We start from the raw sequence: 27,372 nt of genomic DNA on the forward strand, positions 1-27,372 counted from the left end.
TCCCACCCACCCCTCTCGCCGTGAACGAGGTTTCAAAGCTGACACCTCCATGAACCTGTCCAAAAGTGTGAACATGCTTTTGTCACCTACTAACTTTTTTTTTTTGTGTGTGTGTGTGTGTGTGTGTGAGTTGTTTGTAGTTCACTTCCTCCTACTTTGATAGGAAACGATTTTTCAGCAAAATAAAAGAGCAAAAGGGAAACATTTCATAGTGAAAGTCGCAACTCAAGCTGAAAGTGTTCGATTGGTTTCTAAACCAGACTGCAGGTTTTTCTGCTTTAAGCCAAAAAAATTAATAAATAAAAATGAATACGGTTTTCTCCAGAAATCTCAGCTGGAAACAGGCCTGCAGGAGAACGCCCACGTCTTAAAACTGATTAAATAGTTAGTTAATAAAAAAGTTATTTATCATCCTGACAAGTCTTTTTTTTTTTTTTAATTACATGACTCATTTGCAACATTACGCCGGTAACAACACCTACACACTGCAAACAGTCTAAACAATGTAGGTCAAGGAAATGCTGACAACAGAACTCCAAAGGCAAACAGAGTGATAACATCTTGTCGTCTCGAGCGACGTATGAGTAAGGACCCAACGAACCGGAGCGCAGCACTTCTGGACCAAAAAGAGAGACGAGGTTTCGCTCAGTTCGAGGCGTACCTGTCGTCTGGTAGCCCCAGATGTCCCACAAACAACAGAGTCAGATAAAAACCAACTTTTAGGTTGAGACTGGAAAAACGAGACAAAGTGGTGCTTCCATTGTTTGCTCCTCTGGACTGTTCTGGTGAATAAAGGCAGCTTTTAACTTAAAATTTGCGTTCAGCTTTGGTCCAGATTTGAGGTCTGTGGACGCTGGAGGAGAAGCTTGTTTTCAATCGTTATTACAAACTGGTTGATTAAATGTTACTCATCGTTTCTACAATACACAAAGCTCAGGCGCAACTGGTTTCACACACTGTTCATTTCTGTTTATCTAAAAATAAAGTAAATGCTAATTCAGCTTTCACACTGTTGTTTTTTTATTTTCCCGTCAGTTTTTTTTCTATCTCACTACTTCTGAATACTTTGTGCTATTTTAGCTGTTCATTGGAGACATGGGTGCTATGACTTTAGGTTTCAGTAACTTTATGATTTTGAAAAACATTTAACTTAATTTTAAAATATTTTACCTATAAAAATACAATGAGATCTCTTCAGTTCCTTCTAAACATTGCTTTCTTTAAAATCTCCTTCAGCATACTTGCTCTATTTTTGTAATTTTATACTACTTTTGGCTTTGAGCTAGCCTTTGCAACTTTTAGCTAACTTTTTGCTACTTTTACTACTTTTAACTATCATTCAGCTATTTCTAGCAAGCGTTTTGCTACTTTTGGCTAGCTTTTTGTTATTTTTAGCTAGCCTTTTGCTACATTTACTTATTGTAACTACTGTTCTGCTATGTTTAGCTAGAATTTTGCTACTGTTACTTCTTTTAACTTTCGTTACACTAGTTTGGTATATTTAACTAACCTATTGGTACATTTAGCTTGTAGCTAGCCTTTTGCTACGTTTAGCTTTTATCATGTGCTTTGCTACTTTTAGCTAGCTCTTTGCTACTCTATGTTCAGCTATAATTGTGATTCTTAGCTAGCCTTTGACTACTTTTAGCTAGCATCTTACAACTCTAAGCTAGCATTTTGCAACATTTACTTCTTTTACCTATCCTTCTGCTACTTTTAGCTAGCATTTAGCTACTTTTAGTACTTTTAACTTTTGCTTTGCTAGTTTTAGCTTGTAGCTAGCCTATTGCTAGCCCATTGTTAGGTTTTACCTTAAGTTTTGCTCCTTTTGGCTTTTAGCTAACATTTTGCTCCTTTTAGCTAGGTTTCTGCTTATTTCAACCCAGTTTCATCTTTTTCAGCGAATTTCAGCAATCATTCAGCATTCACTGTGTATTTTATTTTATTTTATTGCAGAAAATACAATTTCTCTTGTAAATTTAGGGTCTTTCATAATTTTTTTAAGCTTTTACTTCTTAAATTAGGTTTACTTGTACATGTTCTTAAATTATAGCATTACTATTAGCCTTCAGTAAGTCACAGGTGGACAATATTTTTTTTCCAGCCACAAGTCAAATTGAAACATGAACACAATGTGCTGCCTATGCTGATTATATACAAGATCACATCATCTGCGTAGGATTTGCAGACATTTGTTGACAACAGTTGTTGTATTTTGTAAACTGCTGAATACTTTGTATGAATATTCTTCCAGGTAGATGTATTAAAAGACCCTTTAAAGGCTGTTTGGTTTTTTTTATATATATCTTTACCATAGATGCCATGCTTGGTCAAACTACAATAGTATTTTTTTGAGCTAATTAACATAGTGCCTGTGAACCGACACTTCTCACAATTAATGCAGACATCAACTAATTCCTAAAAATGCATTATTTAGTCTTTGGTTGTTTTGAACATCGTTCATCTATGTCACTACAAGCTTTGACCAATAAAAACTTAACAAAAAGTATTTAGGCTTGTTTAAGTCATCTTTTGTAAAATGGCAGAACAGCGAAATAGACTTGTTTTAACTATCTTAAAGAGTCATTAATAAAATTGTGGTATTCGTTCATTTATTTCAAGCTTTATGTTAATATGAGAATGTCAAGGGTTAGACTGAGTTGGCTCAAGCCCTGCCTCGGGCCATTGGGGTCTTTTTTTAGCAACGTAAGGATTTACTGTTCTGTTTCTGTAGCTGCTTTAAAGTACCTGTGTGTAACATTTATGTGGATCTACGAAGAGACTGAAATACCTGTGTTTTATTAAAGCAGACTCAAGCAAAAAGGCTCCTTCTTAAAGGCATATTCTGGCCAACTTGAAGTGGAAAAGTCATGAACAGTGGTTATCTTACCTGGTGTAGATACCTCTTTGAAAGACATAATTTTGGAGAAACAGAGTTTGTGTCGAACAGGACCAGCTCTTTGCTAGTCAGACGTAATCTGACTAGCCGTTAGCTCATCAGTCCTGTCAGAATTAAACTCTGTTTTTCCAAGCTGAGGTTGTGAGCCATGCCCCCAGGACAGAAGGCCTAGCTGAGTCAAAAGCTTCGCAGAATGACTTTGTTTAATAACTGACAGGAAAATGAACCAATCACAATCTGATGTAGAGTGGGTGGGACCAAAACAACTTGTGCTAAGCCTTCATGAAGGCCTGCAGGCCGTCTCAGATTACTGTGAGTTCTTTGTGTCCAAAGCTGGTATGCCGGAGATGAATAATGTAGTGAGCTTGTTAGCGTCTCCTTTTTCAAGCAGATCTTTTGCAGAGAACGGGATTATCTTTAAAAAAGGAAGACCAAGTCCAGCAGTGGAACGGACATAAAAAAAGGTGGTGAAAGGCGTTTTTTAGATGGATTAATTTCATTAAGAATAGATCATCAACCTGGGCTGTAGCTGAATTTGTTCATTTGATGAAATCAGACCATGTCTGCAATCTACAGTGAAATTATAAACTTTTGGAGACACTGGACCGGACCTTTGGCTGGTTGAGCGGCGCCACAGCCAGATCCTGGCTCATAGTAAAGGTCAGGAGAACAGATACTGAACGTTTTATCAGTGTTGTTTCTGGGAAAGGAGGACGACATGATGAGGGAGGAGACTCCAGGGAGGACTCCCGTGGACCATCTCGTTGTGGACCATCACAGTGACGGTGGAAAAGACCCGGTTCACCTCAGGTACATGTCGCTTCTGATGGGCTTTGAATTCTGCTTTCACTAACTCTGGTTTTGAATTCTGCTAAATAGAGTTTATGATGCGGTTTTGTTTCTCCAGCATCAGAGACTTTGTCCCATCACAGAGAGAGAAAATGGTCAGTTTGACACCTGCTGAAAGTCGAACCGCCCTGGAGGTACAGAGCTCCATGTGGCTCAGTGGTTAGAGCCGGTGTCCTATGCCAGGAATCACATGTCAAAGTGTCCCTGGGCAAGACACTGAACCCCTCATTGCCTCCGATGTGCCCCATTGGTGCATAAATAGAGTTTAAAGTACCGATTAGACTCTTTAGAATGATTTATTCAGGTTAGCTTTGTAGAGATGTAGCAGAGAGCTGTATGATGGGTAAATGAAGGCACAGATTGTGTTGTAAAGCGCTTTGAGTGGCCTGATTAGCTAGAAAGGTGCTATATAAGTACAGTCCATTTACATACCAGCAGCTGCCTAAATAGCTTCTTTTAACTTGTAGTTTGTTTACATTATAAACCTGTAATTAAAGAGAAGAGTGGAGTGAAGCGTTAGAGTCTGGCTTCATTTATTCCTGGTGTCTTGCCATCTGTGCTAAAAAAAACCAACAACATTTATTGTGCTTCTACACAACATTTTATGGCAACACACGAAGAGCTCATGGTGCATTCAAGTACAACCTGTGAATTTATTAATCCTCGCTGAGACAGGAGTCGCTCCAAATGAAAAGAAATTTGAAGGTTATTTAGGTACACAAAGAATTTCAATAGTACAATTTTATTTTACATGATGAAAAGTAAAAGTCACATATATATCAACCAGTGTTGTAGTCTCAAGGAGCACGGAGAGGAGCTTATATCATCCTGTTTTAAAAAAGGGAAACTAAAGCTGCACTTTGTCATAGCTAAAGTGAAAAAGTGGAAGCTGCTGCCTGTAATTTTTGTTACAGTGACTTGTACCAGAGGTGTGTCGAGCTCAAGGCCTCCTATTTGTAGCACGAAGGATCACCCTTTTCCCATGACCTCTGACCTACTGTCGTCTTTCACCAACTGTTCTCTGAAAAGATCTTTCTGACCTGAGTTCATCTTGGTTGTTTTGGGTCACGTGTATACACTCGTGGACCTCAAATCAATTATTCACAGATTGTTTACATGCCTTCCTAAGGCTCGTGCAGGAAAACATGATTCATTGCTGGAAACATGATTCATTGCTGAAAATAGATACGTTCATTTGATTACGGAGCTTTTGAAAACATGAAAAACGATTGCTGATCGTTATTTGCGAGCAGTTATTCAATATGAGAAATTATTTGAGGGTTTTAGCAAACTTTGTACTCAGTTGTGAGTGAAAGAATCTCCGGACGGAGCGAGATAAAATCTTTCTGCAGCCCAAAGGTCTTTCTGGCAGCAGCAATCTAAATGTTCCAGTTGTCATCAAACCTTCGTCATAACAAACAGAAGAGAAAACCTTGGTGGGTGACTGCAATTCAGTTCGTTTTTGGAGTTTGTTTTGTGTTCGACGTGTAAAGATTCTTCCCCTCGTTTGTCTTTGTTTTGGTTTTGTAACCTGAATTAAAGAAACATTTTTGCTCAGTGTTTTTAAGTCCAGCAGATTAAAGTAAAAGAAAACTATAAAGAGAATCTTAAGTTGAGACGGAACTTCTCATGCTGTTAAGAAAGAATTGCTCTATTTTGCGCGTTGCCTGACTCCTGACTCCTGACTCCCGCTGCATCAGCTGCAAACATCATCACTCCTCAGGTGACCTTGGACAGAACGCTGACCTCTCACCCTCAACTGGCTCTGGGCCTTCACCTGCCTCCTTGCCGTGGTCCTGTCGAGACCTGAGCAGCCTCTGAGTTCCTTAAAGACAAAGTGACAACTGACCCTCCAGAGCTTCTGATCCAGTGAAGCACTTTTAACTCTGTGTGATTAGAAAAATAAAAGAAGAAGCCATTTTGGGTCGGGCTATTTTCATTTTAACTGAAGCATATTGATAAAAGAAAACATCTATTTCCAGTCTGATGTTTCCTCAAACTAACCTGACAAGAAATAGAAAACATTAATCCTAAAATCCAAACATTCAGTTCAAAGATTTCTTCTGTTTCAGAGAAATTAATAATCACTATTTACTTGTTGCTGTGTTTCATCTTGATAAATACATCCTCTTTTAAAGTAGTTACCTAATGGTTCTTCCTCAAAAACATTCCATAAACTCCTAGTGTTAATTTTATTTTGTGTTAATCTAAATGCTTATTACCGATTCTATTTTGTTAATTTAGCTTTATTTGTTTGTAATAAAACCTTAAAGAGAAAATGCAGTTTCCTCCTTATCGTGTGATAAAGGGTTCCCTGGGATGATCAACATTTGAGATCTGATGAACGAGCACTTTAATCTGATGAATGGGCAGTTTAATCTCGAGATTAGTTTCGTACACAAACAAACCGAAGAACATAGAATTGCACATCATGTTGTCACATCACATTGCACGAGTGGAGGGAAAAAAACAAAAAGAGGCTGCCGCTGCATTATATCACACGATCACGTCCTGCCTTATCTCCAACGCTCTAAAGCGTTGCTTTCTGTCATAAAGGTCGCCAGACATCGACATACAGATTTAACGCCTAACAGCAAGGATATGGTGAGAATAAAAGGCACAGTGATACAGAGAGAGGAGTTTGACCACTTTGTTAGACCCTGTCCCCTCATCACAAGTTGAGGTAAACAGCTGAGCACTGGGGACCACATACCGATAAATCATCTCTCATTACCCCTACGAACCCTACGGACCCTAAATAATTCTCTACACCACGGTGTAACGTCGGTGGCTTCTCCTTGATCTAGTTTATCAGAATGCATTTCCTAGCTGATAACAGAAATATGTCACCAGTGGTGGACCATAACGGAGTACATTTACTTGATTACTGTACTTAAGTACATTTTTTTTGAGAATCTTTACTTTACTTGAGTATTTTTTTGGGAGGGAACTTTTAACTTTCACTCCACTACATTTCAAAATCAAATATTGTACTTGTCGTTGTTACTTCTTGGTAATACATTCAACCTTAAACCTCTATTCCATAGTGAAAGTGTGAGGAGAATCAAGACTCTCTGGTTTGGTGTGTTTTCACTTAAAAAATCCTTATTTTTTTGTGGCATTTTTATGCTAAAGTTCTTTACAGGTGATGTAGAAGTTGCAGCAGAGTGTTTCTTATCAATACATCAGGTGGTTTCTGAAAGTTACAAGGTTCTGCAAAATTACTCTGAAAAATTATACAGCAACATCCTGATATTAGAAAATTTCATTTGTAGTTTTTGAATACTTAAGTACTTTTGAATGCATGTACTTTTGAATACTTAAGTATTTTCAAAAGTGAGTACATTTTTGACCGAGCAACTTTGACTTGTAGTTGAGTAAGATTTGACCATGAGTATCAATACTTTTACTCAAGTACTATAGTTGAGTACTCCGTCCACCACTGTCTGTCACAAAGCTCGAAGTGCGCCTGAGTCAGAGTGACTGACTTTGAAAGGAGGCCAAGGAGGAACGGTCCCAGGTCCCCGTCGATCTCAACGCGAAACACGCCACTCAGCTCTTTAGAGTTTGCACCCCAGAACCTCCTGATCAGTTTGCGCTGCCGGAAACAGTGGCAATCGGTTCCAAACACTCTTCTGCACTTATTGCACGAAGGAGAGGACTGGCAATCCGTCTTATTCAGTAAGAGAGGGGTTATGGGGTTATACTGTGTATGCTAAAACTATTACATGTAAAGGTCGAATTAACTACTTTAATGGCTTCCTGCCAGTCGTCCTCAATGTATACCGTGTAGACTTGAGCAACTCTTGTGTTCAGCTCGATCAAAGCCAGGTTCATGCTCTGAAAGTCTCACTGTTCACCTACAAACCAGGTGCAATGGTTGCTGCAACCACCAGAAATGTCACTGAGGGTAAAGTTTACTGGCTACATGAGTGACTGCCAAATGTATTAAAAGAAAACATCATAAAAAGAAGAAGAAGAAGAAGAAGAAGAAGAAGAAGAAGAAGAAGTAGTGATTTCCCAGCCAGCATGCAGGTGCGTGAACTCTGAGAAGTCTGGCTCTCACACAAAGCGATGTCCGGATTTGGCGGGGGTTCAGACGCTTCTTGGAAACCGAGGTGTCGAGGCAGGAAGACGTCTCACCCAAAGGCAGTGCTGCTGGGGAAATCTCAAAGACGTCTCAAGTCAGCATTACTGATGGCATTTCTTTCCATCCGAATTTGCTGCTGCAGACAACAACGACAAAAGAAAAGCGGCCGACCTAACCGCATCAGGACGTGCGTTTTGTTAGAGTTATAGTAAACATTCCAGCTCCGATTCTAAACCTAAAAACAGATGATTATCTTTGAAACATAAATCAGATACATTCGTCTTTTTTCCAGTGGACAGTTCCATTTATTGATTTTAGGAATCCTGTTTGGTCACATTCATGCCAGATACATTTCACAGTTCTCTGAAATGAAACACTAGCTTAAACTATAAATCCTTATAAATCCATAAATCACTACATTACTAAATCCCACAATGCATTTTTCTGCGCTTCAAGGCCATACTTTTGTTTTTCTCTCACATGATTAAAATCAACGGGGGGGGGGGGGGTGTTAAGTATCTTCCTCAAGAAATAAATAAACAAGAAGCGCTCAGAGAGCCCAGACATCCTCCAAGGCCACAGCGTGATTAAAAAAAAAATAGTGTGATCCGGTTCATGATCTGGATCTGTTATTTTTTTGGGACAACCCCAACATTTCCTGAAAAGTTAATCTAAATCTGTTCTTTGGTTTTTACCTGATCTATGCTAACAGACAGACAAACAACTGAGAACAGAACTTCCTTGGTGGAGGAAACAAAAGGGTCACATGTAGGAGGAGAGAGAAGTTTTTAACAAAGGGGTTACCTGTGACCTTGACCTTCGATCTCATGAACCTTGAAATCAACAGGCATCATCTTTGACCCATGATGTGTCCAGCTGTGCAGTTTGACAGTCCTGCATTACACTGCTGCAGAGTAAGAGCACTAGGTCAACTATAATGTTGACCTTTGACCCCATGACCTTGAAATCAATAGTGATCACCCTGGACCAATAAGGTGCCCATCTGTGCAGCTTAATTTTCCTCCGTTACATGGTTGCATAGTTAGAGCAGAAGGTCATCTGGGACCTTGACCTTTGGTCCCATCACCTTGAAATCAATGGTGATCACCCTTGACCCATGAGGTGTCCAGCTGTGGAGTTTAACATTCCTGTTATACAGCTGCAGAGTTAGAGCACAGGCTGATCTGTGACCTTGAACTTTAATCTTGAACTTTGACCGGATCACCACCAACATCTAATCACTTGTTCCTTGCACCATGTTTGATGTTTCCTGAAAATGTGTTCATAACTTTTTGAGTAATCTTGTCCACAGAGAGACAGACAGACGCTCCTGAAAACACAACCTCCTCGGGAACAAATAAATAAAAGTGTGATGTCGGAGGCAGAGAATCCCCTTCTATATAGGCCTACTTTGTTTTCTTTACAGTTTTAGCAATGATCTTGCCTCATCTGTTAGCAGCCAAAGTATGAGTTGGGATTAACTCTCAGCTACTACCACACCACATTTGAGCTCGGTACCTTAAACTAGATTACTGCTGCATTTACCCCATTCATACCAGAGAAAACCACAGCACCTACCACACAAAACCTGCGTTTGGGAGTAAATTTAGGGTTTAAATGATAAAAACAGGAAAGTTTTTGGACCATCTGCTCAAGGAACGTGATCCCCACGACCTTCAGGGGTCGTTGAAGCCATTATTATGTTCAGCTTAAAGCTGAACTGAAAAGTGTTCTGAAAGAAAATCAGAAAACATGCTGTAAAAATTTTAAAAAACATATGCTATTTTAAAAAAAATACCAAATATTGAAGAAACCCTTCGATTGTTTTTGGCTTTTTCCCTGACCCCCCCTGATGTGTGAGGTCCTCAGAGCTGCTGAGGTTCACAGCATTCAGCCATTCATCAGTGAGTGGATGAATACCGGTACAATATGGTTCAGTTTGTTGGAAATAATTGTTTGAATCGGCCTGAAAATACCACTGGAGTTTCATTTTTTTGGCTTTCCGAAAGATAAAAACCTTCGTCAGATTTGGATCCATGAACTCCGATGTGGGAATTACTATCAGCTTACTAAGGGTCCACTGCCCCCCCAGGACCCCACCTGGCTGGAAGAGACGCTTCCCTTTAAAAAAAGTGGTTTATTTGTCTAAAAAAATAAATAAATCAATATTTAATAACTGGAGTCTTTTCTAAGACACCTCATACGGTGGAAGACACCAAGCTACGGCTCCAACAAATCAAGAATCCAATCAACTCAGGTAGATTTTATTTTTTTAATAACCAGCTGCAGTTAATAATTGCAAAACTTAACTATGTACAAAATGGTGAGAAAGAAAAGCAGAGGAGACGACATTATTGTGGTATAAACTTCCATCAACGGTTTCATAAATCCATCTCACAAACACAAAGATCTGTATCCATGTAAAACCCTAAACTTCCTTTATGTCACGTTTTCATGCCACCCACTCCTTTCCAGGCTTTTCATTTCATTTAGATAAAGCAATCCTCTTCGCCCTCCTCCCCTCAGATGAGGAAGATGATGTCGTCGGCCACCATGACCTGGTTGTCGTCCTGCATGCGAGCCAGGGCGCCGCGCGCCTCCGCCGTCGTGAACTGGCTCTCGCGCTCCCTGTTGACGCCGTCCATCAGCTTCGCCATGTTCACAGACTGCGCGTGAGCCGACTGGAAGACGGCGAACAGCGACGACTTGAATTCTTTCAGCCTGGCGGGAGAAAACAAATTTAAAAAAAAAATGTAAAAAACGGGACGACGTGCGATCACTGCGTGTGCTCAAACTGAAAGCGGCGCCGATGGAAGGAGATAAGACGCCCACCTCTCGGCCGAGAGCTCGGCGTCTTCGGCCTGTGATGTGGCGTCCATGGGCTCCTCGTCGCGCTGTGGTCTGGCTGGTTTTGGGGTGCCAGCCTGAACTGCAACACACACAGGTGATAAGAAGCCGCCGCTAACCCTAAACCAACAGCAGACGGGACTATAGAGGTTACACCTGCGGGGAACTACAACTTACTTTAAATATGTTGGAAAAACAGAAAAAACACCTACAGTCCCATGCTGCGGTAGATGTTTTACCTCGTTTCAGTCATTAAAGAGTTAAAGAGTGAGACGACCCCGACAAAATTCGGAGGGAACCAGCTACTAGATGGTTCGATTAGTCTTTCGCCCCTATACCCAGGTCGGACGACCGATTTGCACGTCAGGACCGCTACGGGCCTCCACCAGAGTGAGACTTTAGTCCACCAACATGGAGTCTGTTGTTTCTGATTTTATTTAAAATAAAAAAGTCTGACATTTAGTCTGCGTGTTTACTTGTCTGTTAGCAAAATATCTCATGAACCGCTGGACGGATTTTTTTTTTTTTTTTTAAAGAAACTCACTGAAAGTCACCGCGGGATGTTCACCTACAGCAGACTAACTGTTGGTGTCGACCCGATCCAAGATGGCCGTCGCAGCTGATCAACCCTAACCAGCACTAAAGTAGCTACAGCCTGGGGAGTTTTACAGATACTGAGCTGAAACTTGGTTTGGTAGCAGCTGAGAGTCGGCAGCAACATTTACTCTGAGCACGAACAGATCGAGCAAAATCTTAAACGTGAGAGGCGCCGAGCGACACCAACTCTGTCAGCGAAGAATTCTGATTTGATGGATTATCAGAAAATGACTTAGTAAGAATGAACTAAAATGATGCTGATGAATATTGGCTTTAATTTTGATTTTTTTTCCTTAAATCAGTTGTTTGTTCTTAAGTCAACAAAGCACGTGTTGGGAAAAGATCTTTCATGTTTATATCTGGATAAATTTACATATCACGTCTAAAAAAAACAGGGTCAGATTCGATCCAAATGAGGGTCAATTTAGATATATTTTACAATACGATGTATTTTTTTCTTTTTTTCATGTGTTCAAGATTATAGTTTGAAGGTAAGAGGGTCAAAGGTGTGTGCTGCAGGACGATCAGACACTTACTCTCAGGCACTTCCTGTTTGTCTGTGAAGTCGTACGGGCTGTAGGGCTCGCTGTCCTGAGAGCCACGTCGCCCCCTGCAGGACACGGCAGAAAGCGTTACAGGCGACAGTCGGGCCGTTAGAAAACCTGCCGGCGTTGGCGCGGCCTCACCTTTTGCGAGCTCTCTGCGAAGCCTGCCTGGGCGGCGCCTCGTCGTTGTCGCTGTCCTCCTCTGACCCGGAGTCGCGGTCCTGCCTCGAGCGCTTCTTCTCCTTCTCCAGAACCTGAAGGAGGACGACAACAATCGCGTCACTGAGGAGCTGCCGCCTTTCGTGGCGTTGGGGGACGACTGCGCCGAACGAGCAAACCTTTTTGAAGTAGGCGAACTGGACGAGCTCCACGGCCACCTCCGTGTCCTCCAGCTCCACAGCTTTGCTCATGCGGGCCTTGGCGTGCGCCGTGGACAGGCGGATCAGGGTCTCCAGGGTACGGGCCGTCACCGGGGAGGTCTGAGCGGACAGGGGGACGAGCGACGGGGGGTCAGAATACATTTTGTGTTTTTAAACTTCGTCGTGTCTGAAGCTCCGCTCACCCTGGCGAGGTCGGCTCCCAGCTGCTCCTGGCTCCTCAGCCTGGAGTACTCCTCTGCGATGTGATTGGCCGCCTCCTCCGTCAGCACAGGGGTGATGGCCTTGGCGATGTGGATGTACTTCCTCATGAACTCCTTACTTACAATCTTGTCCCTGGAAGAAAAAGCGACGCAGACACGTTGAACTCGCCTGTCTCTACTTTACCTAAGGACTCAGCCAACAGGCGTCTGCGTCTTACTTCTTCTTCTTGCTGCCGTGCAGAAGGTTGTTGTGTTTCTCGTAAATCTGCAGCTCCTCGTGCTCCTCTCCCAGCATGTCGGGGTCGTCTGTGGCCAGGACGTCCACCGTGCCGCCCAAAGCCATGGCTGCAGGTCAGAGACGAAGAAAAAAAACCCCGGTGAGACGGGGTTTTTTTTTTTCACGCCGCAGAACGATCAGACGCGCCTCGGACGGCTCTCGGTACCTGCTCCCTCCTGCTCGCGGGGGTCACGGTAGCGGTGCATCCGCAGCACGTGGTCCGAGATCTCACGGTCCTGCTCAGGGTCCATCTGGTCCAGCATGATGAAGAGGAGGTCGAAACGGGACAGCAGGGAGTCCTGCAGGCCGATGTTCTCCATGGGGGTTTTATACTGGTTGTACTGCAGAGGAGGACATAAAGCGTGTCGGTTCTACGCTGAAAACAAGGTCAGAGGTGCAGGACTGACGGGAACTGGTGAAACGAGGTCATGGTGACATCACGGGGGGGGGCTGCTCGATGATACCTGGTCATGGTTTGCTTATTATTAGACAGTTTGACGCAACTAAAAAAGATCAAAGGCTGCCACCTGCTGACAATCTGACACCAGCAGTCTGCTAGAAATTGCAACTTTTTAAAATCGGTCTACTGGTTACCAATTTATTGTCAAAGAAGGATCATCAGAATGGGTCTAAATTAATACAATGCTTAAATAGTCAGCAATAGAAAGTCCTGTGTTTAACTTCCTGTTCTCACACCAGGCTGAAGCTGAGGAATCGCTCTGATTGGCTGGAAATTTTTAGGCTATTCCTTCCTGGATAACACCTGAGCAAAGCAGTCCAAAGTGCCAGCTCCTGCTCGGCTCTTTTGCCGACGTCTATCATAAAATGTTTTGTTTCATCTGAGTTGAGAAGTGAGTGAATGAATTAGCTCGATCGTTGCCTGACGCAGTTCGCTACAGCGCCACCGTTAAATGTTTATTTAACGGATTAAGAACATACAGAGGATGAACAGGTTGGGAGCATACAGGTGGTACAACTAACGATGAGTGCACAAAAACCCCTGATATTCACACGCTGCTGACCAACAGTTAGCACAGATGCTAACGTAACAATAATAGAAAAGCTAACATGATTAGCATCCTGTTTACCTCTGTAAATGTATACACAAATCAAAAGTCTTAAGAAGTTCAACTCATATTCTTGTGACGTGAAAAGATGTGGAAACGGACTGCAGCATCTACGGCAACTCCACTGGGACAAACAGTGCCGCACAGCAACGACCCCAGCAGCACAGATTAACGCTAACATAGATTTCTGACCTTTGGAAAGTGATATAGGTTCAGTCCCAATCCTCGCACTCCCACCCTCGTTCCTCCCTCGTGTCCTTCATGCTGAAGGGTCTGAGTGCGTAGTGTGTCCCAATTCTCTTAAGTGCTCTTTAGCCCCGCCCCCTTTGTATATGACATCCGCCCTTCGGCTAAGCCTGCATCCAGGTGGACTTCAGCGAAGTATTTACCCACAATTCATCGCTGCATGTTATGTTTTGAATTAAACGGCAGAAATATGACAGTGGTGACAGAGCAAGCTGCGTCTGTCTCGAAAAAAGCAGTGTTCAAATGTAAAGTATTGAAATAATTCTTGTTTCACTCTGCTGTACAGGTGTGAATACTATCAAACTTTGCTCCATGTTCAACAAGTCAGAACAAAACACATGTGAACAGCCAAATATCTCCTGCAATGACTTCAGAAAGCAAAAATACCTAAACTGTACTTTTAAAACTGTACTGGCACCTTCTTAAAATACCAAAACAGAGACCGGTCGGCCATGTTGGATGTCACAGTTATGATGCAGAGGTGCAAGTCGAAGACGTAACATGTACTGTTCCAATTCTCCAATGTCTGCCTGCTTGTAACCTGCGCACACGAACCCTTCTGTGCACTTCGACTGAGGACACACTTCACACAGGGGCGTAGGGTGGAGGCGAGTATCGGGACCGGGCTGAAGACTCTTCCACATTTGGGATGCATCTAAAAACAGATTCTCTCTCTGTAAACATTTAGAGATGTGGAAGCTGTGACTGATCGGTAAGGTATTAATAGTCGAGGAGGAGACGAAACAAACACCGGTCGTTAAGGAGGGACAAACAAGAACAAAAAAAATCTAAACAGATGACAGTGAAGTGGCTCCGATTCATCCGTTCGGTTCAAACTGTCACGGAACAAGTTGGATCAGGGAATGTTGGCAGCCAGTTGGGGAAACTTCAACTTAAGGTTATTCTTACTTTGTAAATATGAAGCTACTCGGACCGGTAATCATTTCACTCTGAGCTGTTGTTCAGCAGGATTCTGTTAGAGACCCGAATGTTTGATTACAGGAACTGCTCAGAAATGCTGTATTTCACATTTATATCTGGAAGGTTTCAGTTTGTGAATGTTAATAAAGAGCTTCCTTCAAACACCAGAGTTAGTCATGGAGTTCCTCAGGGTTCAGTGCTCAAACCGATACTCTTTACTTTCTACGCTTCCATTCAGAAAAGTTATTAAATAAGTTATTCATCCAGGACACCTGATGAATCCAATCAGTTACTTAGATTATAAGCATTCTGTAAAAACTTGGATGGATCCTAATTTTCTGCTCGTAAACGCAGAAAGGACAGAGGTTGTGGTTTTTGGACCCGAGCCTTTTAGGAACAAACTCTGCAGCCTTTCATTTCCTTCTGGGTGGCATTAATATGGCCTCCAGTTCTAATGTAAACAACCTTGCTGTTATTTTATGATCAGGATGTCAATTATTATTGAGCCATATTTTCCTAACAGAGCACTTTGCTCTCAGACTGCAGGTTTACTTGTGGTTCCTGGAGTTTCTAAAAGTAGAACAGGAGGCAGAGCTTTCAGTTCTCAGCTCCTCTCTTGTGGAACCAACTTCCAGTTTCTGTCTGTGAGGCTGACACCCTGTCTGCTTTTTATACGAGGATTAAGACTTTCCTGTTTGATCAATCCTATAGTTAGGGTTGGCTTGGGTTTCCTGAGCTCTCCCTTAGTTCTGCTGCTATAGTCTCAGACTGCTGGAGGACAAACTGACCACATTTCCTCACTCTGCTGCTGTCTCTACTTGCTCTAATCTCCGTGTTTGTATTTGTAAATATTTCTATCATTAACATGATTTTCTTTGTCTTTCTTCCTATAGAAACTCCACCTGGACCAGTCATTCTGTGTTTGGTTGTGTCTCTTTCCCGTCCTCTCAAACCTCAGCCAGTCCAAGCAGATGGCCGCTCGCCCTGAGCCTGGTTCTGGTTCTGGTTCTGCTGGAGGTTTCTTCCTCTTAAAAAGGAGTTTTTCCCTTTCCATGTCACCTTCGTGCTGCTCAGAAGTGAGACACTGCGATGATGTGAAGATTTGACACAATCTGATGGCTTTTTTTTTTAGATAGATAACCTTTAAGAATTTGCATTTCAATGTCATATATGTAGATGTGTTGCAACAGAAACTGAACTGATTTTAATTGGATCTGAATTGGATTAAAATAATTAAACGAACTTGTTTCTTTCCTATGTGTTCTCATGTATAAAGCTCAAACAATAATTAGAGTTTTTGCTTTTTAAAAACAACTTTTTTAAAGTCATGTTTCTATATTTTCAAAGGTTAAATTTAAACCCTTTTAAACATTTAGCCGACAATAAAGTACACGTCTGTGAAATTGGGGACAAGTAGTGGACGAGTCGGTCTTCTGTGGTGGTAATCTGCATTACGGGTCGCCCAGATTAGGTTAGCGGGGGGGTGGGGGGGGACATGTCTCTCTCACCCTGCCGTAGACGGGGTTGGCCGCAGCCAGCACGGAGCAGCGGGCGTTCAGCCGGGCGTGGATCCCAGCCTTGGCGATGGTGACGCGCCCCTGCTCCATCACCTCGTGGATGGCCGTGCGGTCCATGTCGGACATCTTGTCGAACTCGTCGATGCACACCACACCCCGGTCGGCCAGCACCATGGCACCCGCCTCCAGACGGCGCTCACCTAATAAAGAAAGATTCATTTATTAACTTTCGAATGTGTAACAGTTAATAAGAAGAAAAGGAAGCGGAAGGTACCGGTCTCTTGGTCAGTGGTGACGGCGGCAGTCAGACCGACGCCGGACGAGCCCCGCCCCGTGGTGGGGATGGCCCTGGGCGCTGTGTGCAGCACGTAGCGCAGCAGCTGGGACTTGGCCACGGACGGGTCGCCTGAAAGAGAGCGAGCGTCCGACGTGAGCCTCGCGTATAAACCCGAAAAAACTCAGCGGTGATATCAGAAAAAGGCGGCGGTACCGATGAGCAGGATGTTGATGTCTCCTCGGAGGCGCGTGCCGTTCTCCAGCACCTTCTCCACACCGCCCAGCAGCATGCACAGGATGGCCTTCTTGATGTAGTCGTGCCCGTGGATGCTGGGCGCCAGCGAGCGAGACAGCTGGTTGAACACATTCTGAGAAAAAAGACATGAATTTAGCGTCCTCGCTGGTCGACGCAGGACCGTTGGCAGAACTGCGAGGAGCCGGGAGGAACCGAGACGTACGATGGAGCGGCTCTGACAGAAGTTCCTGATTTTGGCCACGTCGTCGGCAGAGAACACGGGCGACACCTCCTTGCTCATTTGCTTGACGTGGCTCGCAATCATGATGGTCCTGCGAGGAAACGAACGAACGCGTTTAAAAAGGCGAGCACGGCTGCGAGAGCGCTCGTCCCCGCTCCAACTCAAAGGAGTTTCAGTAACTCGGCGTCCCACCTGAACGTGCCCGAGGTGAAGCCTCCCTTCTTTCCGGGCAGACAGCGGTACGTCCCGACGACCTGCACCCGGTCTCCTGGTTTGACCAGGTCCACCAGGTCGTTGTCCAGGATGATGTCCACGGAGCGAGGCAGCTGGCCGGCGGGGGCCTTCTCTGGCATCTCCTGCACCGTGATGGTCTGGTGGTCCTTGTAGATGGACAGGCCAAATTCCGTCTCCAGGGGGTTGTTCTCCTCGTCCTGTCGGGTTAATAATTAGCTCGTTCCGTTTTTTAATTAACGTTTAATTCTGCTGTGTGACGAACACAGGATCACGGTTGCGTACCTTAGTGGGGTAAATGGCACTGGAGGGGAAGGCATCCAGGGAGGTCAGGTCTGTGTACTTCCTCTCCATCGTTTTCTTTGTGGCTGGACAGTAGTGGACGCTGCGCACCACCTTGGGACGCACAAGGGAACCTGCAGAACGCCACGCCCAACTTTTAGCAACCCAAACCGGACACTTCGCGGTAGAAAACAAGAGACGCAGCGGCGGGACTGACATTTGGTGACGATGCCCTCCACACACACCATGCTGCCCAGCAGCCGGGAGGTCAGGGTCCGCGGGGAGACATGCTTGGAGCCGAAGCTGCCCTCCAGGCCGACGAAGAACTCCTCGTGCTGCTTGGCGTAGGTGCCGTCCACCGAGGCCACCAGGTCCTTCAGCGCCCGCTGGAACGCCAACAGCTCCTCGAACGCGTTGTTCATCAACCTGGGGAAGCAAACAGCCGGACCGTGGAGCGAGTTATAGATGTGTCACTGTGTGTGTGTGTGTGTGTGGGGGGGGGCAACCCAGTCACTTTGTAGTGCAAGGTTTCCTAACTATAAAGTTTTGCAGCTACGGCCTGAAATTCTACCATCAGCTTTCTTCCCCAATAATAATAATAATTTGTAACGTAATGATCTCAACAGGCTCATTAGGGTCACCATGGTAACCACACACTTGTGTCCCTCACTCCCTGAGCTGTTGTTTTTTTTCCTTTTCTCCTTGTGTCTGTCTTTCTTCCAATCATGCCATCATTAAATCATTGTTGACTGGTTACCACCTACAGTGATTTGGAGAAATGACCGTTAAAAAGACCCTTCGTTGTCAGTTTCAACGAGATAATTCTGAGCTTAGATACAATGTGAGTCAATGAGGGTTTGGATAAACACACTACTGTGGAAGTCCTGTCAGGGACACATGGCGTTCCACCATATCAGGACCTGGCTTTGGTCCCTAAAAGGACTGCTGGTCCTAACGAGGTATGTGTGAATACCAGAAAGAGTGGTGTGGGTCTTACTTTGCAGCCCGGGCCTCGTTGCGTCTCCTCAGGTCGTTGATGTTGACGATAAGTCTGGACTTATTCTCGCTGATCATGTCCCGGACTTTGCTCTGGTAGATGCCCTGGTCCTGCTGTGGGTCGGACATGAAAAAAAAAAAAAAAAAAAAAAAGGATATGAAGGTAAAGCTCTGCTTCATGTTTAAACACACCGTTTAGCAGCAAATTTGGAGGAAAAGAACATAATCCTCAGGTCTGCCCTGGTAACAGAGGCGATGGCCCGTTTGAGGCTGAAGCCGTTTAAGGAGCTCCGTGTCGGAGCGTGAAACGTAACCGATGACGTCTGAAGCTTCGGAAGCACCGAAAACAAGCGACTGCTCTGGTCCCCGAGTCAAAGGTATATAAGGAAGTGAATCATTGGAGGGATTCATGGCGAGTTTTGGGCAAAATATAACAAACCAGCAAGCGAGGACGTTGTGCTGAGTGGGTATACGGTGTACTGATTTCAACCAATCATGGACATTTTAAGTGGTGATGTGTGAGTGAGTATTTATATACACACTCATGTATCCATATGTGTGTATAAAATAAATATCTAGGTAAATATTTCTGAAAAAATGAGCATCAGTAATGATTAAAAATGGTATACTGCATGAATTTTGGAGAAATCCTCTTCCTACATAAAAATAAAATCAAATAACCTCACGTGCTTCATTTGATTATCAGTTTATAAACACTTATCCCCCAAGAAAAATACCTTTAGAAAAACATTAAATGTACCTAAGTTAAAAATATGAACTGTCAGGAAACATAACGATTATGAATAAAGTCATGGAGGCAGGAAGCTGCAGTGTAATTCCAAACTGGTATGGTGTTGTCAGACATTTTTTTTATCTATATTTACAAATGTCAAGAAGTTACAATCATGCCATTTAAACACGTTTATTCATCAAATAACTATAGTTTTATTCTTTCTCCCACATAAATAAAGGTTTAAAGCAGCTGGAGGACAGAAAAGTTAAATATGTTAAACTCCAGGATGAAGCAGGTTACTTCCGGTTGGACGTTGAGATGCTCTTTCTACTGTTGGCCACCAGGTGTCGCCCCACAGGCCTGTGTTCACAGAGTTATAAATATATTTTAACTTTAAGGCTGTAAAGCTTCGAGGAATGAGATCTTTATAGAAATGAGCTTCAGTGAAAAGAAGAAAAGCTTCATTTAGCCACTACGAGGCAACAGGAAGTACAGATGTTTGTTAAACTGCTCCCTTTGTCTCCGACAGGACAAACGAAGAGCAGCTCTCTGTCCACATGCTGTCCATCTTCAAACCGGTCAAATATGAAACTTACATCATCGTCCAGGAAGTCCAGATAGTCCCTCTGGGCCTCTCTCATCTCCCGGTCGTCAACCACGTCGGTCGCCATGATGTCGAATGAATTATTTTCCCTGAAACCTCAGAGTTTCACTGGTCCGCTGCGTCTGCCTGTCGCCGTCCAGCCGCTTCGCCAACTGAAGGGTTTTCGCGCCACTGCGTGCCGGGCGCAGGGGCGGCGTGACGTCCCATTGGTCGACGCTGCACGCGCTCTTTTGCATACTCGGCGGGTAAAAGCAGAGGAGGCTCACGTGACACGTGGCTCCGCCCTCCTGTCGAATGGGCGCGAAAACTGCAGAAAGGGGCGGGCTTCAAGTGACGAAAGGAAGAAGGAAAAGACGCGTTTTTAATTTCGACCACTAGATGGAGACAAAAACACGTGTTATCGAGAAAAGTTCACTCTGAGTGTTTGTTTGGTCATCGTGTCAGCAAAATATCTTATGAACAACTGATAAAACTCCCAGGAAGTAATTATTAGATGTATATCTACTACTGATTTATCACTGGAGTCAATACATTTTAATATGGACGCCACAGCTAATAGACTTTAGCAAACACAGAAATGGCTATAACTCAGCTAATTATACAGATATTGAGCTAAAGTTTGGAGTGGTCGTAGCTGAGAGTCATTCTCAACACTTCTGAGTGTGACATCTTCTGATATCACGTCAGATTGCACATATTATTTTAGATTTTAAACATCAAACATTTGTCAATAAGTTACCTGCATGTAAGCACTGTGATCATTTGTAGATACAATGTTAGTTTTGGCAAATAGTTATTTAGTTTTAAAAGTAAGCCGAACAGTTAGCAATAAATTACAATAACACAAATGAATAAAAACACATGCGCTTGCCAAACAAGAATCCTGTTTCAATGTCTGAACAGTGTTTTATAACTGATTGATAATGCTTAATAATGTGTTAAAAAAACACCTCACAAATAACCTATTTATAAAACATTTATAAATCAGTTATAAGGAGGACCTTTAAAATGAAGTGGGACCAACAATTTTCACCTAAATAAAATAAATATCAATATTAGAATAAATTACTCAACTCACTGAAGTAGTCAAGTGTTTTCCAATTAACTGTTCTAATTATCAGAACCAGCACTTCTAAAAACATGGGATATGTTGTGTAATCCAGTCTGTCTGTAGATCACAAGCTGGTTAAAACAAGTTTACATCGAGGCTAGATGTCTACTTTGTACTGCCTGCAGTCACTACTGATCACAGTCACCACAGCCAGACCCCAAAGGGTCATGTAGTTATCAGTTTTTATGTTGTCAGTTTCAGTTTCCCAAACCAAAACAAGAAACCAGACTGAGATCAGCAGAAAGGACCTGCATGAGAAGTGACAGAAAACCATGGAAGCTGGCTCTGCTACGCACAAACCATTTAACTGATGCAGCAGTTTGGATTAAATGTTTATTAACTTGCAAAACAGTAAAATATCAGCAGTTAAAAATCAATTTGAAAATTGTAATAAAATTGTAATTATTTTATAGTAAAAATGTTTAAGTGACATTAACTCCAGACACTGGTAGCAGGGCTCTGGTTAGACGAAGCAGACATGTAAAGCACTTATTTACTTAAAGTACAGTTATGTTCTGGTCTGCTTATAATTGTTACAGCACAGTTATGCGTCAGGTTTTGCCCCTGGTAATGTTTCACTGGGCTCATTACGGAAAATTCATGTTTTCCAATTTCACATAATGCGTGATATATGTTTATTTAGGCAAAATAAGGCTATTTCTATGTGTTTTTGGACTGATGACACAGCATATAGTATGTACAAGGCGTTAACAGCGTGTGGCTTTGACTTTCAAACAGCACAGAGTGATACACAAAGCTCCTCACAAGATGGCTGCCATAAATTTTGCCTAGCAAAATCCAGTGTTTCTATGAGACGCAGAGCTGCACTTTAAAGGTGAAATGAAATAAAATATTTAAAAAAGGAGTTTTTATGTTTTTCTTTTAGTTAAACACTTTCATAAAACACTCCAGTGGTCCATTTCTCTGATTTGAAACGTTAATGATTGATTTTAGAGTTTTTGTGTCAAAATCCCAAAGTGGGGTGATTGTGTTGGCGGAGGTACCTCCACGCTGGTGGCAGACCGCTGTAGGACACTGTGGTGGTTATTGTCTCAGTGTTTATCAGGGAAATTGGAAGCAGACAAAGAAGAACGTTTTGTTAACAAAAGTACCAGTTTGAAAACATGTTTTGTTTTGTTGTTTTTTTTTGGTCTGGAGTGATGGTGTCAGGAACTGAAGTCCCACCTTTCACAGGAGAAACCCCCGAGCTTTACAGTGATGTCACACAGTCTTCAAGGAGTTTCCCATTCGGACAGCTAGAGGTGGCCGGTGCCGGTCCGATAGGCGGTGGTTCTTCTATTAAAGGTTTATATTTCAGGTGGTCCTCTTCAAAACATTAACTCCACAGTCAGTCTCCAGACTTTGGGTTGTAATTTTCACCAGGTGCTAAACTAACAACATCCATCAAACATTCTTGTCCTTCTTGAAGCTGAAGAATATCTCAGCTGTTGGAGTTTTGGGTTAATTTACACAATTAATTACAACCATTTCACCCCCACACTGTCTGTATTTGCTATTTCCTGCGTTGTTAGCGTTCAATACGTCACACTTCAGAGTGATTACGGAAATAGTTAAGGAGACCCTAGTAATTTTTTCAATTTTTTATTACTATTTTAAATTAATGTAATTTTTTTAAATGAGAGACTCTGAAAACAAGCACCTTTTTTGACTTTCTTTTTATTTATATTAGCTTCAAAGCACTTTTCAGTCGCCTTCAAACTGAGGGTGCAGTACTCTGTGTTGGCCAGTAGATGGAGACAAACGTGAAGACTCAGACATGCCAAACTCCAACACCTTCAGACCTCTAATGTGTGCCGGCGGGAATTTTAGGCAAAAATTTTAACGTTTTGGACCATTAGAAGAGAAACAGCAAACATAATCACAGTGTTTGTATTTTAAAAAATATATTTACAGTATATGTAATATTTGAATGTCTAAATAGCACTTCTGAGCGTTTCTGGTCATTTCGACTCCGCCCAACACTTCCAGCCCTCCGGCCGGATCAGCTGAGTTTCTGCCGGCTGCCTCCCAATCAGACGTCCCTTCACTCCAACATGTAGTCACTTGGACCTGCGCGGCTCGGGTTGGAGGAGAGAGCGTTCCCTTCTTCTTACAGAAAGGAGAAATCTGACAGGAGCAACAGGTAAGGTGTCTCACACCCTGTAAGCAGTGAGGGTCAGATGAAGCTTTGTGAAGCTTTCCAGCCAAATGTGTTGAAAAATGCTTCATTTCGCGAGGCATCAAATGCTCAGCAGCTCCCCCTGTTGATCAAAAGTCTGGGACGATTAATGAGTTTACAGTTATACAATGTTTAAATTGGATTAAATCGGTTTCTAAACTGTTGGAACAACACAACTATATTAATCTTCCAATAATTTTTTTAGTTGGTGGGAATGTAGCTGTGCAACTGTTAGAATGGACACACTTATTTATTTATATATGCATATATTTATATATGAGTGTGAGAGTGTGTGTGTATGCATATATGTATGTATATTTATCTGAGTATATATATATGTGTGTGTGTGTGTGTGTAATTCAGTCTTTTTATATAATTTTTCCTGCCTTGTTGACATGAAATTTAGGATGCTGGGAAAATATAAAAACTTAAGACAAATATAAAAGGTTTTTTTAGAGTTTGTATTTAGTTCTGCGCTGCAGACAAACCTCAGTTTGACTCGTTTATGCTCTGTTGTACCTTACCAGTGGCATCAGCTGGCTGTTTAGTGTTGCTCTGGTTTGTTTAATTTTATTCAATTATTCACTCAGTTTTCAAGTTTTCAGAAGAAAACTTGACAAAAGGGGTGGAAAAAAGTCAAAAAGTTAGGAGATTTGTTTTTGTTTCTTGGATGTTTCTTTCCTTGTTTCCCACCCCTGCTTGTTTCTGATGAACTCCTGCCTCTCTGGGATTAAATTTACTGAGGCAGACCTCCAGGTGACCCAGAGCCGGGTCTCCATCTGGAGCGAGGCTTCACTCGTCATCGTTCACGTGGGTTCAGGGCGGACGCAGCGGGGCTTCATTTCATATTGATCCCAAGTCTCGGTTCAGTTAGCCCATCACACCCTGTCGGCCGAGTTAAATGACCTGAGCTCTGAGCTTTAAATTCCTTTCTGTACCTGTCACAGTTACATGTTTGTCTACAAACCTGCTTCTCCATCCCTTGTGAACACCACTAAGGAATGTCCTCAAATTTGTGTAAACGCAGACAAACATCGTGAAGATTACAGAGAAATTCCAAATATGAAAAGAAAACTGCAGCTACAGTGTTTGAGAGTTGAAATGGACTCCTAAAGGGACATTCTGACCATTCTCACCTGTTGCAGATATCTGTTTGAACGACCTCGAATACAGTTTTAAGTCTGACAGAACCGAGGAGCTAACAGTTAGTCTGAGCACAACTGAGACCACAGAGTTCTGGTGAAACACCTCCGCTGTGGGAAGCAGGGGTCTGCAGGGTGCTGCAGCACCCCTTATGGATGTCAAAGGATATGCGTGTCCAAATACATACTTACAGAATGAATGAAAATTTTATTAATACTGCATGTGCTTCAACTCTCCAAATGTTTTGATATGACTGAGTTCAGTAAATCCGGCAAAACCAGGACTCTAAGGCTACGTTCACGCCGCAGGTTTTATTCAGGTTTTTCTGCGTGGTCGTTCACGTTCTCATTTAAACGCATCGTCATCAGACTCCAGTGTGAAACGGTCCGAGGCGACCCGCATGGACAGAAGAAGATGTGACGTCACGCGCAGCCTGCTGTGTTTACAGAAGTAAAAATGGATGCTGCCCGTTAGCGTGAGTGTATCCGTTCTGACGTTGTAGTTCAGTCAGAGCCAACAGAACTATTACCTGCCTGTTTGTTTACATCTGATCTTCCTGCCGACTCGGATGTAGAAAGAACTCCGGAAACGTACTAAAATCAATACAATCAGACACCAGCGTTGGTGTCATGTGTTGGTGAAGATCCTCAGTCATCCGGGACACGGCAAATCTGAAAAGGCTTGAAAAAAGACAAAGCAGCTGGCTTCCTGGTCTGTAGCTGAAGGTGTGTGGAGTTCTGAGCTTTAAACTGCAGGACGATGGTGTTGATAACATCAGTGTTTGCATCGATCCACATACCCCTACTTCATTCAGGGACGTAATGTTAGGTGACTGTTCAGACTGAGGAACATCAGATATGTATCCACAGACAGATATGGGCATCTGGGCAGCTGGCTGCAGTGTGAACATAGCCTGGTTGGATCTGTGAGCAAAGTTTTCCTGCAGCGTAAAGTCCACAGCATATGCTTGGTATTATTGTATTCTTCTGTGTGTTTAGGGTCATCCAAATTCACACATGCTCACACGGTCCCACGGTTACAGCAGCAGCTGAAACACATCCAGTGCAGTCTGGAGTCAGTTCAGGCAGGAATAACAGAACATTTCTGATGTAAAAACAGCGATAATGTGATATAAAGGATTAAATAATAGCGTTTGTGCGTTTTAAGGCAGCAGGGACCAGTTTTGGAAGTGGGTCTGCTCTGATCGTATTGATAATAATAGTTTGTCTGAACTGATAAAACTCCATAGAGGCTCATGCAAACATTATTGTAAGCTTAGTATCACAGTCAGTTTTGCAGGACATGGTTACTTTGGGGAAAATATTGAGTAAATCCTGCCACTTATTTAGCAGATAACAGACTTTCCAAAATGCGCTGAAATCTCTGCACCTTCTTCTTGTTCTTTAACCTGAAGTCCTGCATTAACTTTCTCTCCTCCTCAGGGTTTTCTGTCCACCAGAAGTCATGCTGGGTGAGATTCTGCAGCGACTCAGCACCTTGACGCTGAGCTTCAAGCACCTGGATCGACTCCCTCGCCTGTCAGACCTCGTCCCCTCCTGTCTGCTGTCACCCTGCCCCACCGTGCCCGCCTCCCAGGTCCCCGCACTGTTCCAGGAGCCCTACATCTTGTCGGGCTACCGTCCCGTCCAGCAGGACTGGCGCCTCTACTTCCTCAGCCTCTTCCAGTGGCACAACGAATCCCTGAACGTGTGGACTCACTTGCTGGCGGCTGTGGTGCTGCTGCTCCGCTGGTGGGCCAACGCGGGCGCCCTGGGGTACACTTTGGACGCAACCTCTCTTCCTCTCGGCCTCTTCATGGCGTCCGCTCTCACATACCTGAGCCTGAGCGTGGCTGCTCACCTCCTGCAGTCCCACTCCGAGCGGGCGCACTACTTCTTCTTCTTCATGGACTATGTGGGCGTGGCCGTGTACCAGTACGGCTGCTCGCTCGGCCACTACTTCTACACGTCCGAGCCGGTGTGGAGAGACCGCGTCGGGCCGCTCTTCCTTCCCGGAGCAGCCTTCTTTGGGTGGCTCTCCTGCGCCGGCTGCTGCTTTGCCAAGTCCAGGTACGAGCGGCCGTACCCGCTGCAGCGGAAGATCTGCCAGCTGATCCCCACCAGCTTGGCCTACGTGCTGGATATCAGCCCCGTCGCCCACCGCCTGCTCATCGCCCCATGGACGCAGGAGACCTTCCACGCCCTGCAGATCGCCTCTTTCTTGTTTGCCGCCTTCTTCTTCTCCTGCCCCGTCCCTGAGCGCTTCTTCCCAGGCTGCTGTGACTTCGTGGGCCAGGGCCACCAGGTCTTCCACGTCTTTCTGTCCCTGTGCACCCTGTTCCAGCTGGAGGCTCTGTTCCAGGACTACGCCAGGCGGCGGGACACGGTGGTGGAGGTGTTCGGTGAGAGGCAGCTGTGGTGGGCCTGCGTGTCCTTCCCAGCACTGCTTCTGTGCTGCGTCCTGACAGCGCTGATCTCAATGAGGCACATGAACAAGAAACTGCAGCGTAAAGAAGAGAAAAACAATTGATGATTGTGTGTGAGTGAGTAAAAACTGGGATTTGGTTTAAAAAAATAGGTACAATTCTAATAAATAACTGTTTTAAATAATTAATAACCACTGGTATTTCTGTGAAACAATGTGGTTTTTTTAAAACATTTGAACAATAAAACATGCTAAAACAGTTTCTGGTTTAGTAGAATTTAATCTGAAATGCCAAATGGTTTGAACGAAAGAAGAAACACTTGGCTCAATGGACACCATTGTTTGCAAAGCTCAGCTAAGTCCTTCACAGTGAAATCACCCGGTCGGTTAATGAGTTCACAGGCTGTTCTGGGGAGAGTGCTGAAGCTAAACCTAAAATCATTATTCCGGTTCCAGTTTCTTCAAACGTTAATAAACATCTC

The 27,372-nt window shown here is 43.5% G+C and overlaps 2 protein-coding genes across 2 annotated transcripts; one reads left to right on the forward strand and one right to left on the reverse strand.

The window, feature by feature from the left end:
* Positions 1–10,096: 10,096 nt before the first annotated feature.
* Positions 10,097–20,227, reverse strand: mcm3 (minichromosome maintenance complex component 3). The gene is made up of 17 exons (XM_017432372.3): positions 20,026–20,227; positions 18,698–18,810; positions 17,918–18,126; positions 17,704–17,834; positions 17,380–17,618; positions 17,170–17,278; positions 16,926–17,079; positions 16,710–16,841; positions 16,427–16,635; positions 12,851–13,025; positions 12,626–12,752; positions 12,390–12,540; positions 12,166–12,306; positions 11,969–12,081; positions 11,819–11,892; positions 10,671–10,767; positions 10,097–10,559 (listed from the first exon to the last, which is right to left on the reverse strand). Exons 1-17 carry the CDS (start codon positions 20,098–20,100, stop codon positions 10,361–10,363), a joined length of 2,448 nt encoding a protein of 815 aa, XP_017287861.1. The 5' UTR covers positions 20,101–20,227; the 3' UTR covers positions 10,097–10,360.
* Positions 20,228–23,129: 2,902 nt separating this feature from the next.
* Positions 23,130–27,152, forward strand: paqr8 (progestin and adipoQ receptor family member VIII). The gene is made up of 2 exons (XM_017432384.3): positions 23,130–23,287; positions 25,909–27,152. Exon 2 carries the CDS (start codon positions 25,931–25,933, stop codon positions 26,993–26,995), a length of 1,065 nt encoding a protein of 354 aa, XP_017287873.1. The 5' UTR covers positions 23,130–23,287; positions 25,909–25,930; the 3' UTR covers positions 26,996–27,152.
* Positions 27,153–27,372: the final 220 nt, after the last annotated feature.

Source organism: Kryptolebias marmoratus, linkage group LG19 (genome assembly GCF_001649575.2).
Source record: "Kryptolebias marmoratus isolate JLee-2015 linkage group LG19, ASM164957v2, whole genome shotgun sequence".
In the NCBI taxonomy this organism is placed as follows: Eukaryota; Metazoa; Chordata; class Actinopteri; order Cyprinodontiformes; family Rivulidae; genus Kryptolebias; species Kryptolebias marmoratus.

What these genes read in the sequence shown, in the direction of transcription:
- mcm3 (XM_017432372.3), bottom strand. Translation starts at nt 20,100, where the DNA reads ATGGCGACCGACGTGGTTGACGACCGGGAGATGAGAGAGGCCCAGAGG. An exon ending in AACGAGGCCCGGGCTGCAAA is followed by an intron (nt 18,127 to 18,697) that starts GTAAGACCCACA and finishes TTGCTTCCCCAG; the next exon opens with GTTGATGAACAACGCGTTCG. An exon ending in TTCACCTCGGGCACGTTCAG is followed by an intron (nt 17,279 to 17,379) that starts GTGGGACGCCGA and finishes GTTTCCTCGCAG; the next exon opens with GACCATCATGATTGCGAGCC.
- paqr8 (XM_017432384.3), top strand. Translation starts at nt 25,931, where the DNA reads ATGCTGGGTGAGATTCTGCAGCGACTCAGCACCTTGACGCTGAGCTTC.